Here is an 18,779-nt window from a genome sequence, read left to right as displayed (position 1 = left end):
ACAATCATCAAGAGCTTTCATTTGAGTAGACACATGCTTTTTTGATATATTTTTCATATATACATATATATAATATAAATAAATATATAAAATATATGAAAAATTGATGTGAGTACTCAAATTAAAGGTCTCGATTAGTGTAATGTCGGGATGAGCTTATATCTTTAAAAATGTCAATAACTTACAAGATACAAGGTCATTTGTTAATTATTTACATTTTTAAAGAAATAAGCTGATCCCGATGTTACACTCATCAAAAGCTGTCATTTGAGTACCCACATGCATTTTTGATATATTTTTCATATATACATATATATAAATATATAAAATATATGAAAAATTGATGTAGGTACTCAAATGAAAGGTCTCAATGAGTGTAACACCAAGATGAGCTTATATCTTTAAAAATGTCACTAGTTGACAAGATAGCAATGTCATTTATTAATTATTGACATTTTTAAAGATATAAGCTCATCCTGATGTTACACTCATCAAATGCTTTCATTTGAATACCCACTTGAACTTTTGATATATTTTTCATATATAAATATATATAGTGTATATGAATATATGAAAAATTGATGTGGTTACTCAAATGAAAGCTCTTGATGAGTGTAACACCAAGATGAGCTTATATCTTTAAAAATGTCAATAGTTTACAAGATACAAGGTCATTTCTTAATTTTGTATCTTTTCGAATGCAGCCTAAATATTTATCATATTAATAATTCTTAGGTTTGGTAAAAAATAAAAAATAATTAAGACAATATTTATACTTTATTCTTCTTTAAATTCGATTCAACATAAGCCGAAACTAGCTTCTTTAATTAAACTAATAATAATAACTTATCAATTGTATCAAATTCACATAAAATATATAATTAATATAATTTGCACATTTTTAGTAAACTTCCAGCATTTCTCATTCAAATTTCCATTCTTTTTGCTAGCTTACTTATCTTTTCATTCCTATCAAACATCCCACACAATTATATTAAATAATAATAATAATATTAATAATAATAATAATAATCATAATAATAATAATGAATGATATTTATACAAGTTGGGATGCCTGCCCTCTATAAAAAAAATACTTTATATTTCTACTCCTTAGGCCTCTGTCTCTCAATAACTAATTATCGAAAAAAAAAAAAAAAAAACTGTCGATAAAAAATTATAAAATAATAATAATAAACAATAATATTGATAATAATAATTATGGTTATAATTAATTATCAAAAGACTAGGCTATTGCATTTTCGACTCCGAAACATACTTCTTTTCCACGCGAGATTTTTTATTTAGCAGATTCATTTTTTGTTTTTAATTTTGTTGTACAAATTTTTTTTTATTTATTTATCACAATTTTTTTTAAGTTTGAAATTTTTTTCTATTATTATTATGGGTACCTGAAAAAAAAATTAGTAATGTTTTTTTAACTACAAATTTTTTTACTGCATTGACACTCAAATTAAAAACAATTTTGTAGCTACATTGACTCTTAAAATCAATGCAGTAAGTCTTATCAATTGTCTAGTTAATATGACATCAAATCAAATTTTTTTTGAGCTAAAAAATACATTTTGCTACGACATTGACACTAAAAGTCAATGCAGTAAATATTGTCAATTCTTTATTTATTTAATGGCATCAAATTGTAAATTTTGTTTTTTTTCGTAACTAAAAAATGACATTTGCTACTGCATTGACTTTCGATATCAAAGTACTTGGCATTACTGTTAAAAATCAATGCAGTAAATATTGTCAATTCTTTATGAAGAAAGTCAATTTTTTATTTAAAGACATTAAACTGTAAATCTTGTTTTTTAACTTAAAAAATGAAAGATTGTTACTGCATTGACTCTCGATATCAAAACAGTCTGCATTGGCACAATCAAAATACTTTGTAATTGTCAATTTGCAATTCACAAAAATTGCCACTAAATTTTTGTTTTTAGCTTAAAAATGACATTTTTACGGCATTGACTCTCAATATTAAGGCCTTCGGAATTGACGCTCGAAACCAATGCAGAAAATATTTTCAATTCTGTATTTATTTAATGACACTAAATTGTGTTTTTTCAACTAAAGAATGAAATTTTGTTACTACATTGACTTTCGAAATAAATACAGTCATATTTTTTTATCAAAATAATTATAATATCCTTATTATTTCTGTTAAAAATTTTAAAAATAATAAAAATGACATTTTTGACTGTATTGGCTTTCGATATCAATGTAGTCGATATTGTGGCTTAAAATCAATGCAGAAAACATTGTCAATACTCAATTTATTTAATGAAACTAATTAATAATTTTTCTCAACTGAAAATGAAATTTTGTTACTGCATTGACTCTTAAATTCAAAGCAGTCTGCATTGACGTTCAAAATCAAAACAATTAATTTTCTATACTATTAAATTCAATTATAATAATTTAAGAAATCCACAAAAATGTCATTTTTACTGCATTGTCACTTGAAATCAATGCAGTTATATTTTTGATCAAAATAATAAAAAGTGACATTTTGACTACATTGGATATCTATATAAATGTAGTCGGAATTGACGCTCAAAATCAATACAGTTTGTTGTCAATTCTTTGTTTATTTAATTATAATTCTTATTTTTATTTAAAAAATGAAATTTTGTTACACATTGCCTCTTAAATTCAAAACATTCTGCATTGACGCTCAAAATTAAAATAATCAATTTTCTATACCATTAAATTTATATATAAATTTAAAAAATTCATTTTTTACGACATTGACATTCAAAATGAATGAAGACATATTTTCGATCAAAATAATAATAATATCCTTACTTTTTTTTCTAACGTTCAAAAATAATAAAAAATTTTGACTGCATTGACTTTCGAAATTAATACACTTATATTTTCATCAATATCTCCGAATCTACTTGACCGATTTATCTGAAATTTTGATATGTATTCCTCCAGACCTCGAAACAATTATAAAAAAAATGAAAATAATAATAATAATGATAATGAGTCTGCTAGTGAAATAAAAAAAAACCCGCCCCAAATCTCAAATATGTACACAAAATAAAATAAAAATAAAATAAAAATTTTGCACTTTTAGAACCCGAGTCTCTTGAGGTTACCCCTGTTAAGCCCGACGCGTTTTTCACCTTGCCAGCTCTTGCTTTTACTACGGAACCTTCGGAGGTCTTCCTCGTGGTCGGGGTGAGTCATGGGTCTGTAGCCCTGGGGAGTGCAGAGCTCCATCTGGGCGCGGTAGAACTGCTGGTACCCGCCGTGAAGAAGATAGATCTCCGGGTAGTGCAGAGCGGGGTAGTGCTCTTTGTTCAATTTTCGGTCGATGTTCCGGAGGAACCTGGAGAGGTTAGGACCTCGCTCCCAGGAGAACTCACAGTGGAACACTAGGATGCTGCGACGGTCACTATCTGGTTGGATTTCTGGACGTTCTTGTAAGGGTTTCATCAGGTACTCTTCGATTAGGTCTTTTGTGTATAAGTTTAGAGCACCTTCGATGTGGCCTGCTTCGTATTCGTAAGGATACCTTTAATATAAAAAAAATTTATTATTATCATTATTATTATTATTATTATTATTATTATTCATTATTATTCATCATCATCATCATCATCATCATCATCATCATCACCATCATCATCATCATTATTATTATAATTATAATTATAATTATTATTATTATTATTCATAATTATTATTATTCAGCATCAGCATCATCATCATCATCATCATCATCATCATCATCATCATTATTATTATTATTATTATTATTATTATTATTTATTATTATTATTATTCATCATTATTATTATTAATCATCATTATTCATCATCATCATCATCATCATAATTATTATTATTATTATTATTATTATTCATTATTTTCAGGTCTAAGTATTACAAATTTCTAAGGACCAAAATCAGGATATAGTAGACCAAATAATTTATGTTTTTTCTTTTTATTTATTTCAATTTATCAGCAAATTGAATTTATTTTTTAGTAAGGTAAAAGCCCCAGTATATGATCATGTACATATAGGTATACAAATACATGGAGTGATCATATACTGGTACATGATCATATATTGGGGCTTTGACCTTAAATTGAAATAAATAAAAAGAAAAAAAAAACATAAATTATTTGGTCTACTATATCCTGATTTTGGTCCTTAGAAATTATTGTTATTATTATTATTAATAAGTGGCTTTAGTCAAAAAAATATATTAAAATTTTAACTAAATTAAGTCAGTAGATCCTGAGATATTGTTCAAAAAGAAGTGAATTTATTTTAGAGTGTCAATGCAGTCATAAAAAGTGTTGTTTATAAAACAAGTGAATTTTTAATTTTGATTCAATTTTCAGTTTCTAATTAAACATTTTCATTTGAACTAATGTATAAAAAATACTATTAACCTTGCAGTCACTACGTGACTGCTGTGACTTGTGAGCTAGTAAAAATTAAAATTTTGCTTTATAAAATAATTACTGTTGTTAGATTGCACTGTACTTTCTAAAATATTGATATTTTTAAAGACATAAGCTCATCCCGATGTTATACTTAACAAGAGCTTCCATTTGAGTACCCACTTGCATTTTTGATATATTTTTCATATATAAATATATATAGTATATATAAATATATGAAAAATTGATGTGGGTACTCAAATGAAAGGTCTCGATGAGTGTAATGTCAGAGTGAGTTTATATCTTAAAAAATGTCAATAGCTGACAAGATAGCAATGTAAGTTCTTAATTATTGATATTTTTAAAGATATAAGCTCATCCTGATGTTCCACTCAAGAGCTTTCATTGGAGTACCCACATGTATTTTTGATATATTTTCCATACATGCATATATAATATATATAAATATATAAAATATATGAGAAATTGATGTGGGTACTCAAATGAAAGGTCTCGATGAGAGTAACATTAAGATGAGCTTATATCGTTAAAAATGACAATATTTCACAAAATACAAGGTCATTTCTTAATTATTGACATTTTTAAAGATTAAAGCTCATCCCAAAGTTAGACTCATCAAGAGCTTTCATTTGAATACCCACATGCATTTTTGATATATTTTTCATATATACGTATATAATATATATAAATATATAAAATATATGAAAAATTGATGTGAGTACTCAAACGAAAGGTCTCAATGAGTGTAACATTAGGATGACCTTATATTTTTAATAATGTCAATATTTTACGAGATATAATGCCATTTCTTAATTATTAACAATTTTAAAGATTTAAGCTCATCCCAAAGTTACACTCATCAAGAGCTTTTATTTGAGTACCCACATGCATTTTTGATATATTTTTCATACATACATGTGTATAAATATATAAATATATAAAATATATGAAAAATTGATGTGGGTACTCAAACGAAAGGTCTCGATGAATGTAACATCAGGATGAGCTTATATTTTAAAAAATGTAAGTATTTCACAAAATACAAGGTAATTTCTTAATTATTGACATTTTTAAAGATATAAGCTCATCCTGATATAACACTCATCAAGAGCTTTCATTTGAGTACCCACATCAATTTTTCATATATTTTATATATTTATATATATATTAGAAATATGTATATATGAAAAATATATCAAAAATGCATGTGGGTAATCAAATGAAAGGTCTTGAGGAGTGTAACATCAGGATGAGCTTATATCCTTAAAAATGTCAATATTTCACAAGATACAAGCAGAGATAGAGCATAAATAAATTGAAATTACCTGCAGTCAACAATCTTATAGCTGGCGACTCTTTCATTAAACTCTCCCTTGATAAGTCTAGCTAGAGTCTCAGCAGTGATAGACTTCAAATCCTCATGATGACCTTCAGCCAAAGGCAAAATACAAGTCTTGGAAAAGTCTCCAGTAAGATCAGCATCAGTGGTGCTTCTATGAATAGCAGACTTGATATGCGCATGAGCTTCAGGCTCCGAGAAGGACCTCTGGAGGGCAGCCTTCCGTTCAGAATTCTCCGAAATTTCCTTGAGGCTGGAGGTCTTTTTAGTCCGCTTGACCAGGACGGGACTGGAGTCCGAGGGCGGTTCCGGACGCTTGAAACTTCTTACTGGAGCTGGAACTCTTGAGTCTGGAGAATCAGCGAACAAAGCCCGAGGCTTGTCCTGGTACTTGAGCTTGGAGGTCGATGAGGTGGCAGTCGGCGACCTGAAGAGACAAGACCTGACCTTGGATAATGGCGGAGTATCGTGCTCGGGGCTAGTCGCCTGGAGGGACAACGACCGACGGACTCCTGGAGGGCGGGGACGAGATTCTGGAGTCGTTGCGTCGCACTCCATCGGTTTCTCGAAAATCGCTCCGGAGATTAACGTGCTCAAGTCGTTGGGCATCGATCCGTTTGAGTCCAGGAAGTTGTCCAGGTCAATCAGCTCGTTGAACCCGTCGTCCATCGACTCCAGCTCCGGGTCGGCTGATAAACGTCGTCGGAGACTCGAAACTGGCCGACGGTGCGGAGAAGAACGAATTGGAGACTGCTGCGGACTTCTGTCCATTGAAATTCGACGAGGAGCCACTCCATGGGGTTCTAAGAACCGGAAGGTGGATAAAGATTCTGATGAGGCTCCATATCCGCTGTCTTGGCTGTTTGGGTCGTAGTCTTCCAGGGGAGAGCGAAGGCTATGCAGCCTTGACTTCTGGAAGAGGAAAAATCCGTGGTGATATTGTGAATAAGAATTTTTTTTTGGAGTAGCGCCTGAGATATGGCACTGCATTGATTATAAGTGTCAATGTCGGTGATTTTATTTAATAAAATCATGTAAGGATTTAAAGTACAAAAAAAATTTTTAAAAAAAGAAGAAGAAGAGATATTTCACTGCATTGATTATAAATGTCAATGTAAATTTGTAGGAGTTTCTGAATTTGTTGATTATTTTATAATTATGTAAAATATTAAAAAATCAAATTTTTTTAGTAATTAGGAGCCGAGATATGGCACTGCATTGATTATAAATGGACTCTGTTATGCAATAGTGTGTTAAGTTCATAGGATTTCCATAGCACTTAACACATTAATGCATAACAGTGTCCAAATGTCAATGTAATTTTGTGGTTATTAATTATTTTGTAATAATGTAAAATATTAGAAAATAAATTTTTTAGCCATTAGGAGCCAGAAATTTTCACTGTATTGATTTTGAGTATCAATGTAAATTTATAGTAGTTATTTAAGTTGTTAATTATTTTGAAATGATATGGAATTTTCAAGAATTAAATTTTTTAGTCATTAGGAGCTGAGATATGGCACTGCATTGATTATAAATGTCAATGTAATTTTGTAGTAATTAATTAATTTGATAATTATTTTGTAATCATGGAGAATATTCAAAGATGAACTTTTGAGTATTTAGAAGTTGAAATATGAAACTGTATTGATTAAGAGTGTCAATGTAAATTTGTAGGAGTTCTTTAAATTAATTATTTTGTAATGGTGCTAAATATTTGAGAATTTAATTTTTTTAAGTCATTAGGAGCAAAGATATGGCAGTGCATTTATTGTGAGTGTCAATGTAATTTTGTAGTAATTAATTAATTTGTAAATTATTATGTAATCATGGAGAATATTCAAAAATAATTTTTTTAGTAATTAGGAGCCGAAATATGGCACTGCATTGATTATGAGTGGCAATGTAAATTCGTAATAGTTATTTAATTTGTTAATTGTTTTGTAATAATGTAAAATATTTAAGAATAAAAAAATTTTTCCAACCAATAGGAGCTGAGATATGGCACTGCATTGATTATGAATGTCAATGTAAATTTGTATTAGTTACTCAATTTGTTAATTATTCCGCAATGATGTGATTCAAAAATACATTTTTTTTAGTCGTTAGGAGGCAAAATATGGCACTGAATTGATTATAAATGTCAATGTTAATGAATTTTATTTAATAAAATCTTGTTAGTATCTAAAGTACAAAAGAAAAATTGTTTTTTTCAAAGAGAAAATTTATTAATTATTTTTTAATGATGTAAAATATTAAAAAATAAATATTTTTTAGTCATTAGGAGCTCAGATAATGCAATGCATTGATTATGAGTGTCAATGTAGGTGAATTTATTTAATAAGAATCTTGTTAGGATTTTAAGTACAGAATAAAATTTTTTTTTTCTAAGAAAAACGGAAGATATTTTTCAGTGCATTGATTACGAGTGTCGATGTAACTTTGTAATAGTTATTTAATTTGTTAATTATTTTTTAATGATGTAAAATATCCAAGAATAAATTTTTTTAGCCATTAGGAGCCGAGACATTTTCACTGCATTGATTATGAGTGTCAATGTAAATTTGTAATAGTTATTTAATTTGTTAATTATATTGTAATAATGTTAAATTTTAAAAAATTACATTTTTTAGTTACTAGAAACCGATATATGACGCTGCGTTGATTATGAGTATCAATACAGTAAACATTGATTATTAATGTCAATGTAGTAAACATTCATTATTAATTTCAATGTAGTAAATATTGATTTTAAATTTTAATGTAGATAACATTGATTAAAAATGTTAATGCAATAAATATTGAAAATTAATGTCAATGCAGTAAAATTTACTTTTTAATTTTACTAAAAATTAACTAAATTATTATTATTGTTTCAAATTTGTTTAACTTTTTATTTTTATCTAAAAAAAATGTTCTTTTCACTTTTATTTCATTTTTATAAAATATTTTAGTTACAAATTTTTAAATATTTAAAAAACTTTTTCAAAAATTCCCGCGCTTTTTGAAAAAAAAATTTTACCGCCAATAAAATTTAAAATTTAATAAAATCAATTTAAAAGTTTATTTAATAAATAAAATAATAAATGAGTGTTACCTTAAGAGGACTCTTCATACTACTAAGCGGACTACAGATGGCGCCACCATTCTCCTTGTTGTCGATAGACAAACACGAGAACTCCGGGCTGGAGACCCGTCTGGAGGTCATGGTTGCCGAGCGACGAGACTTCAAACGCGATTTCATTGCACCTTCCGGCGTCCCTTTTATTTTGAAGACATTTTTGAACAGCCTAAAATTCAAAAATAACTTCAGTCAGCCATTTTTTATTTTCACTATTTACACTTTTAAATTAGACGCCAAAAAAGGCACCTCCATTTTTTAGCTAACCTCCAATTTTATTCACTTTTATAAATTTCACCGAGTTTTGTTTATTAATATTTATAATTACACTGAAATTTTACAAATTTTAAGTTAATTTACAATTTTTATAAAATATTTATTTAATATTTACAATTTTTTTGACACTTTTAATTCATAAATTTGTAAAATAAGCGTGGGAATAAAATCAAAGCCCGCGTTTTTTACTTTCGGAGCATTTTTGTAATTTTTTTGAGTTTTAAAAGAATTTTTTTTGGCTTTTTACACTTTTTAAATTAAGTTTGTTAATTTAGACACTTAAAATTGAGTTTTTTTTATTTTTGGGAGTAAAAAAGGTAATTTTTGTAAAATTTGGAAAAGTTTTAGGAGTATACTCGCCAAGATATGGCGCGTAACTGATCATGATGAGCTCATTATTATTTTATTAATCGCAAATGAGTTTTGGTTGGAAGTTTTGGCGCTAGATGACAGCATGGTTCATTTTTTTTAATTTGTAAGAATTATTTTTGTTGATATTAATTTTTTTTTGTGAAAAAAAAATTTTTGAGTAAATTTGAAAAAATTATGAAAATTTTTTGAAGAAATTTTGGAAATTTTATTTTCGGAAAAATTTAGAAAAAATTTTTGAGAAAATAAACAATTTATTTTTTTTTGAAAATTGGAAAATATTTTTGGAATTTTCATCAATTTTTACCTCAAAAAATATTAATAAAAACTAATCTAGATTTTTTTTATAACTTTATTATTAAAATAAAGAATTTTTTGAGTTTTCAAACGTTTGAAGTCATTTAAATGCAAAATTTAGAAGAATTAAAAATATAAAATGAAATTTTAAGTAATTTTCATGGAAAAAATGAATTTTTATGCGCTTCGATCTTTTTTTTAGTAAAATTCTAAAAGAAAGTTTTAAGATTTCTCAATTTTTCAAAAATTTGAAGAAATTTTAGAAAGTATCAAGTGTTTTTTATACAAGTCAAAAATCTTTTGCATAAAAAATGAAATTAAAAAAAATCAAGCTATAAATTTATATATTTTAAAAAATATTTAATAGACTTTATAGTTATTCTCATTAAAAAAAATCAAGAATTAAAAAATCTCTCCCTTTTTATCACGATTTTAAAACTTTTTTTGTCTAAACTTGAAAAATCACATAATTTTCCGCGAAGAAAAACAAATTAAAAGTAATTTTAACAAAAAATATTAAAAATATCTTAATTTTCTCGATTTCTTTTTTACACTAAACTCCAACAATTCAATTTTTGATCATCAAAAAATGGAATTTTCCAGTCGACATAATAAAAAACAATCTAAAAGATTTAAAATTTAATAATTTTTCCAAAATTTCAATCTTAAAAAAAGTACGGAATGAATTTCGATATAAAAACATTAAAAATTTTTTTATTTTCTCCGTTTTTTCATGAAAAACTCGAAAAATTCAATTTTTATCATCAAAAATTGAATTTTTCCGTCAACTTAATAAAAAACTATCCAAAAGATTAAAAATTCCATAATTTTTCCAAAATTTAAACCTTGAAAAAAGTTCGCAATTAATTTCGATATAAAAACCTTAAAAATTTCTTAATTTTCTCTCCTTTTTCATACTTAACTCAAAAAATTCAAGTTTTCAACATCCAAAAAATTGAATTTTTCCGTCAAAATAGTAAACAGCAATCCAAAAGATTTTAAATTCTATAATTTTTCTAAAATTTCAATCTTAAAAAAAGTTCGGAATGAATTTCGATGTAAAAACATTGAAATTTTTCAATTTTCTCTATTTTTTCTAACTGAACTCAAAAAATTCAATTTTTTACCATCAAAAAATGGAATTTTTCCTTTGACATAATAAAAAACTATCCAAAAAGTTAAAATTCCATAATTTTCCCAAAATGTCAATCTTGAAAAAAAAATCGGAGTGAATTTCAATATAAAAACCTTCAAAATTTTTTAATTATCTCTATTTTTTCAGACTTGACTCATAAAATTCAATTTTTATCATTAAAAATTTGATTTTTCTATCAACATAATAAAAAACAATCCAAAAGATTTAAAAATTCCATAATTTTTCCAAAATTTCATCTTAAAAAAAAGTTCGGAATGAATTTCGATATAAAAACCTTAAAAAATATATATCAAATTCATACCTTGTGCACTGATAAACTTCACAAGAATCCGTAACAGTTTCCCACAACATTTTCCGAACGCACGTGCTCACTTGGACAATCAATATCCAAAAACTAACCGGTTAAAATCCAAAATTTGACTTTTTATACCATTAAAATTAATATTAACATCAATATTAATGATTAATATTAATAATTATCAATTATTAAGACACATTTGAATACAAATTTAAAATAGGGCTACAAATTAAGATACGTGACCTACACCAATAACGCTAAAGACTGAAACAAGAACAACTACAGGGAGCTCTTTACTCGATCACCACTCGCGGAGAAGTGACGTAAAACCTAGTGGAGAGCGGTTATATAGACTCTGGGCTTCGCGAGTGGGGATCGCTAGTGAGCCAATAATCACCCGGGTGAAGTCCCGCGTAAACGCAGATCCACTGCGCACTCTTTGAGCCTCTTCGGGATATTGTACACGTTCGAGCGGTTAGAAGCGCAGTAGGGGGCAGCGTGGAGTAGGGGCTTAAAATACGCACTTTGGTGTGTATATATATATGTATATATTTATAAACATATATATATGAACCAGACGGACAAGACACCCTTTTAAATGGTTATTATTATTATTTTTAAAATAGATCGCGAAGTTTTAAGTTTAAAGGTCTTTAATTATTCATTTCAATATTTTTTTAAGGAAAATTATACTTTTAATTCTTAATTTTGTTTTCCAGAAATAATTTTAATTTTATATTAATAGAAGTTTGTACTTGAAAAATATAAATTTAATTTATATGTTACTAGTAAGGCAGTCACTTCGTGACTGCCGTGACCTGTAATAACTGTAATAAATAAAATTTTGGGTTATTAAATAAGGAATTTTGTTAAATTGCACTGTACTTTCTTAAATATTGGAGTTTTTGAAGATATAAGCTCATCCTGATGTTATCCTTATCAAGAGCTTTCATTTGAGTACCCACATGCATTTTTAATATATTTTTCATATATACATGTATATATATATATATATATATATATATATATATATATATATATATATATATATATATATATATATATAATATATATTTTAAAGATATAAGCTCATCCTGATATTAGACGAGTCAAGAGCTTTCATTTGAGTACCCACTTGCATTTTTGATATATTTTTCATATGTACATATATATAATATATATTTTAAAGATATAAGCTCATCCTGATATTAGACGAGTCAAGAGTTTTCATTTGAGTACCCACATGCATTTTTAATATATTTTTCATCTATACATATATATAATATATATTTTAAAGATATAAGCTCATCCTGATATTAGACGAGTCAAGAGCTTTCATTTGAGTACCCACTTGCATTTTTGATATATTTTTCATATGTACATATATATAATATATATAATTATATAAATATATGAAAAATTGATGTGGGTACTCAAATGAAAGGTCTCGATGGGTGTAACATCAGGATGAGGTTATATCTTTAAAAATGTGAATAGTTCACAAGATACAAGATAATTTCTTAATTATTGACATTTTTAAAGATATAAGCTCATTTCGGTGTTACACTCATCAAGAGCTTTCATTTGAGTACCCACTTGCATTTTTTATATATATTTTATACATACATATATATAATATGTATAAATATATAAAATATATGAAAAATTGATGTGGGTACTCAAATGAAAGGTCTCGATGAGTGTAATGTCAAGATGAGCTTATATCTTCAAAAATGTCAATAGTTTACAAGATACAAGATAATTTCTTAATTATTGATATTTTTAAAGATATAAACTCATTTCGGTGTTACGCTCATCAAGAGCTTTCATTTAAGTACCCACATGCATTTTCGATATATTTTTCATATATACATATATGATATATATAAATATATAAAATATATGAAAAATAGATGGGGGTACTCAAATGAAAGGTTTCGATGAGTGTAACATCAGGATGAGCTTATATCTTAAAAAATGTCAATAATTCGCTAGATATAAGACCATTTTTAAGAATTTATTATTATTATTGAGTGTGTAAAATTTGAAAATTCTGGATAATTAAATTTAAAAAAAAAAACTAACAATTAAAAATTATGAATTTCTTTTTGTATAAAATTAACAATTTTACAAAAATTGGTATGAAATTAAAAGTAAAATTGATAATTAATTTTTTGGGGTGTAAAAATTCAAAATTTTAGATCATTTAATTAATTAAAAAAAAACTATCAATTATTTTGTTCATAAAATTAACAATTCTACAAAAATTGATGTAAAATTGAAAGTAAAATTGATAATTAGTTATTTTGTGTATAAAAATTGAAAATTTTAGATAATTCAATTTAAAAAAACTATTAATTAAAAATGATTAATTATTTTGTTTATAAAATTAAATATTTTACAATAATTGGGGTAAAATAAAAAGTTTTTAAATATTTGGTGTTAATTAATCTAAAATTAGCAATCAAAAATTAAAACTTTCTTCTAGCTATTAAAATCATCGTTTCAATTCAATAAATAAATATAAATATAAATTTATAAATAAATAAATATAAATCTAAAAGACAAATTTAATCCTCATAATTCGTTAATTAATCCGCTAATCTGTTAACAAGAGCTCAATAATAAATAAAATAAAAATGATTAACGGCCTTTAACAGGTACCCTAAAGATTATTCTCAGGTTTTTTTTTATCCATCCTTACAAGGAGATTCTTTCTATACATCCGATATGTATGTTTGTCTTGTAAAGGGAACCACCACCGCATACCTCGGGGGTCTTATTATATATAATATAACAGCAAATTCTCAAAAGAATCTAAGGACCAAGGGCTAAAAAAGTACCTTGCTCTTGCCTTCGGTTTCCTTCGGCTCACAATACCGAATTCACCTGATCAATCACTAAAAACTACTTTTGTACTTTCCGATTTTTCTCCACTTTAATTGTAATTTATTTTACAATTTTTATAATTAAAGTAGATTTTAATTTTTCGGAAAATATTTAGAGTATAATATAGAGTTATAAATACACCAAGTACCTGGCCCTAGTTATAAATAATGAGTTTAAGCTGACAATAGGATCAAAATTGATAATTTGTGAGTTAGAAGGTGAAGTGTACTCAAGAATAGGTACTTTAGGACTCAGGTCTGAAAAATACCTTATTTTAGAATAAATGAAGAAATAATGGTAAGTATATAGCAATTTTAGACAATAGAAAATGCTGGACATAATTTTAAATACTTTTCGACGTCTAGCAAGTGCAAATTGTCCGTATATATAAATATACAAAATATATATTGTCACAAAACCAAACGACAAGAAATTGTAGAAATAGTATTGAAGAATATGTACAACGTCCACTTCTAATTTACACTAAGAAGTATATACATGTATGTGTAAGAAAAATGAAGTGGATATATTATTATTATTATTTTCATTGTTGCTTTATAATGTACAGCTCCGAAGGTAAATTTTTAGATACAAACACTAAATAGCTAGACATATATTTAGTGTCCAAAATTGAAGGAAATTTAAAGCTTCTTTAAGATTTACAAGCTAATTTGTGTTTTTTTTTAAATTATTTATGGGGAGTATATAACCGTTCTATATATATATATATGTATTTAGGTGTATACACGGAGAAAAAAATTTTGCTATAGGAACTCTATAGTAGTTAGTTAGTTGTAAAAAGTTCCAGTAGGTTAACGTATTCTTATTCGCTATGAGTGTGACTGCAGCGCCAGTCAAAATATGAACTACGGGAGGCTGTCAGAGTATGTTTTTATACGTATGTCAATAGCAAGAAACATAAAAATAAATAAATTTTATAAATAATTGTAAAAAAAAAAGTTATAAAAAATATGTGACAATTTTATACACCGATAGAAGGATTTGTTTGTTAATGAATATTTTTTAACTGTTAGCAAATATTTATTTAAAATCAAAAGCAAAAATAGCATTTTCTTTTGACACTTTTTATAATCCTATAGCTGGAATACATGATAATAATTCAATTCACTAAATAAATTAACCTTTTTAATATTTATAAATACAAAAGATAATTATGAGCTATGATAGAATTCGGTATTTTACAATAAACGTTATTATAATGTAATATAATTAATACAAATAATTTATAAAAATGATTTTTGTTTATAAGAAATCTTCATATCATATGATATTACAAGCAAAACAAATTCACTCAACAAAATATTTATTAACTGTTAATAAATATTCGTTAACTATTAATAAATAGTTATTAACTATTAATAAATGTACTTTCCTACCAAATAAATATTTATTGAATGTTAAAAAATATTTATTAAAGTTTAATAAATTAAATAATTGTCTTCAAATAAATTAAATTATTAATAGTTAATAAATCCTTTTATCAGTGTAATAATTGCAGTTTTGTTTTTTAGTTAAACGAATCAACAACAAGTACGTATAATGATAAAAAATAAAAAAGAATGCAGTAAATATTTCTGCTGGTATTTTTTAAGACACAACAACTCTGGTGTCTCATTTTTTTTTTAATTTATTAAAATTAAAACAAAATAAATACTTCCACGTGTACTTGCTTATAATTTTAGGAATAATAGCCTCCCGTAACTCCGAAAGTAACCACTGCGAACGCTTCAGTCGATTTCATTTCCCCTACCACGGCTTCACTCACAGCGAATAGTAACAATACCGTTTGGCTCCTGCAACTCTACATCGTTGAGCTCTGAGAGCTAAACGTTATTTACCTCTCACAACTCTACAGGATCGTTCTGAGACTATAACAAATTTTTGGAAGTCTGCTTAATAATTTTTTTTTTTACGATTTAGCATTGATAATTTAATAAATACATGCGGCGGAATGAATTTATATTGCCAAAAATAATTGTATATGACAAATAAGAATAGTATTATAATAGAAATAAAATAATAATAGAACTTATATTACAAATAAAAATTATTTGTAAAATAAAAATATGGTCCTATTCTTTCCCGCTTCACAGCATTATTTATATTTGTAAAAATGCTTGCCGTAAGATGGACGGTGTGGCTTAATGTATATAGAATAAGCGAAAGGAAATTTAGTATAGACCGGATAGCTCAAATGGTAAAGTAGCCGACATGTCTTCAGAAGGTTCTGGGTTCGAATCCCAGTCCGAGCTATCTAATAATTTTTTCTCGCATATTCTATAAACTCACATTAAGATGATCCTCTCCACATCCCTTTCTCAATCCTTTCCTACCAATATCCTGTTACGTGAATGTGGAACGCTTCACGTAATAATTACCGTAACTCCTATTCTTTCCCGCTTCACAGCATTATTTATATTTGTAAAAATATAAAAATTTAAATATTTTTTCTTGTAGAATTATTATGACTTTAAATTAAGTTATTTGTTTGTATTAAATAATATATTTGGATTTTATAACATTTGAAATTAAATCTAATTGTAAACTTTTAATTAGTTAAGTAATCTTGTAACCTATGTAAACCAATGTAATTTAAATATTGATGGCTTTGAGGGAGCTTAGGTTCCAGAGCCAAATAAATTTTTTATCTATCTATCTATCTATCTATGGTCGTCACAAAATTATCTTATTTTCTTAATTATATCAATAAATATTGGACATAAAATCACTACCGTATATGCACAAGAAAAGATAAATAAACGAAAACAAATTTTATTTAGTGTTAAATGGGGTCTTTTTAATGAATTCCGATAACTTATTACTTATCACAATATATTCAACTAATAAATTAAATTAACAGTCACTGCAAATGAACCTTGAAAAACCATAAATACAAAACTGTTCTAACGAAATTCAATTTGACAAAAAAAAAACCTATTTCCTTAAATAAATAAACTGAGAACTTAATTGTCCTCATATATTTTTAATAATATGGATTAGTAACAAAATAATTCTGTTTGTCATTTTAAAAGGTTATGAAATATGTCAGCGCACTCCACTACTGAGCAACGTAGAGCGCTCCCAACTATACCGTTTGGCTCTGAGAACAATCCCGTAGAGCTCTGAGAGCTCAACAACAATGAGTTATCAGAATTAATAATATTTTGTTACTGTAACTCTACAACGAAAAGTAAACTGTGTATAGTTGTGGTAACTCTACAGTTACGTTACCAGAACGAAATTTTTTTTTCCGTGTAGGAAGTTTTGAATACTACTATAGATGTTTTTAATTTATTTAATTGAACTAAAGAATATTTATTTAAAAATTGTAATTATCTATATTTTTAAGAGAATAAGAAAATTTAAGTCAATTTATTATAATAATTATTTAGGCTGCATTTGATACATAATTAATAAATAACCTTGTATCGTGTGAAATATTGACATTTTTAAAGATATAAGCTCATTCCGATGTTACACTCATCGAGACCTTTCATTTGAGTACCCATATCAATTTTTCATATATTTTATATATTTATGTATATTATATATGAAAAATATTTCAAATATGCATGTGGGTACTGAAATTTGGAGTAATTCCAAAAAAACACTTTTTTTGGTTTTCTTTCGTTCATGATATTTCTTGAACGAATTGACCAATTTTGACCGGCTTGACAGTGATCAACGTAATTTTTTCATGCTAATAGCTGATTAGTTTTTTAAATTGATCAGTGCAGCCGTTTAAAAGTTATTCCAAAAAATGTCGGAGTTATATTAAAAAAACACTTGTTTCCAAATATTTTATCGAGGATATCTCTCGAATCAATCAACCGATTTCTACGTTTTTAGCGGCGATCGACGCGGTTTTTTAAGCTCTGAAATTATTCTATATCATCAAAAACGATCCGAGAAAAAATGATGAAGTTATGTCAAAAAAACACTTTTTTCGGTTTTCTTTCGTTCACGATATCTCTCGAACGAATCAACCGATTTTGATCGTATTAGCGACGATCGGCGTGGTTTTTCAAACTTAAGGGCGGATTAGTTTCTGAAGTTGATCGATAAAGCCGTTTAAAAGTTATTCCAAAAAAACCACTTTCAAAAAAAATTTTTTTCTCTTTTTTTTTAGATTTTTTAAAATTTCTCAAAATCTATGGGTCCGAATCGGTTCAAATTCACAGGAAATCTAAGTTTGAGGGAACTCTTTAGAACGCCGTTTAGTAGACTCCGATCGGTTTAGTCGTTCAAAAGTTATAAGCGAGTCACACACACACACACAAACACACACACACACACACACACACACACACACACACACACACACACACACACACACACACACACACACATACAGACATAGTGACAACATTGTGAGGGTGGTCAGGGAAGCTTCCTATGACCTCAAAACGTCGAGATCTGATGAAAACTCGATTTTTGCAAAACGGGGTGAAGACAATAACTTCCCGATTTTTGAAAATCTTCGATTTTCTTAGCGGGAAGTTAAAAATTTGACTCAAAATTACCAATCAAAAATTTTTCCAACCAAACTCAACTTTTCAAAACTAATCAA

At 26.9% G+C, this 18,779-nt stretch overlaps 1 protein-coding gene and 1 long non-coding RNA gene across 4 annotated transcripts in view; one reads left to right on the top strand and one right to left on the bottom strand.

Annotated features, from left to right (window-relative positions):
- Positions 1-758: 758 nt before the first annotated feature.
- The window catches only part of LOC123262954 (M-phase inducer phosphatase-like), a 116,096-nt gene continuing 98,075 nt past the window's right edge, over positions 759-18,779 (bottom strand). The window contains exons 1-4 of one of the 3 annotated variants that reach the window (XM_044725462.1): positions 11,303-11,611; positions 8,880-9,072; positions 5,769-6,694; positions 759-3,544 (exon numbers count right to left, since the gene is read on the bottom strand). In XM_044725462.1, coding sequence (XP_044581397.1) covers positions 3,100-3,544; positions 5,769-6,694; positions 8,880-9,072; positions 11,303-11,352 — 1,614 coding nt within the window. In that variant the 5' untranslated portion in view covers positions 11,353-11,611 and the 3' untranslated portion in view covers positions 759-3,099. Of the gene's footprint in view, positions 3,545-5,768; positions 6,695-8,879; positions 9,073-9,170; positions 9,229-11,302; positions 11,612-18,779 lie in introns of those variants that run through there. The other 2 variants (XM_044725463.1, XM_044725461.1) reach the window with 2 other exon arrangements.
- Positions 7,012-17,183, top strand: LOC123262955. The gene is made up of 3 exons (XR_006509061.1): positions 7,012-7,092; positions 14,404-14,406; positions 17,170-17,183. It is a non-coding gene; the product is annotated as an uncharacterized LOC123262955 (long non-coding RNA).

The sequence above is a fragment of the Cotesia glomerata genome, linkage group LG4, assembly GCF_020080835.1.
Source record: "Cotesia glomerata isolate CgM1 linkage group LG4, MPM_Cglom_v2.3, whole genome shotgun sequence".
Lineage (NCBI taxonomy): Eukaryota > Metazoa > Arthropoda > Insecta > Hymenoptera > Braconidae > Cotesia > Cotesia glomerata.
The sequence above is the reverse complement of the archived record's forward strand: the minus strand, read 5'-3'. Positions and strand labels throughout refer to the sequence as shown.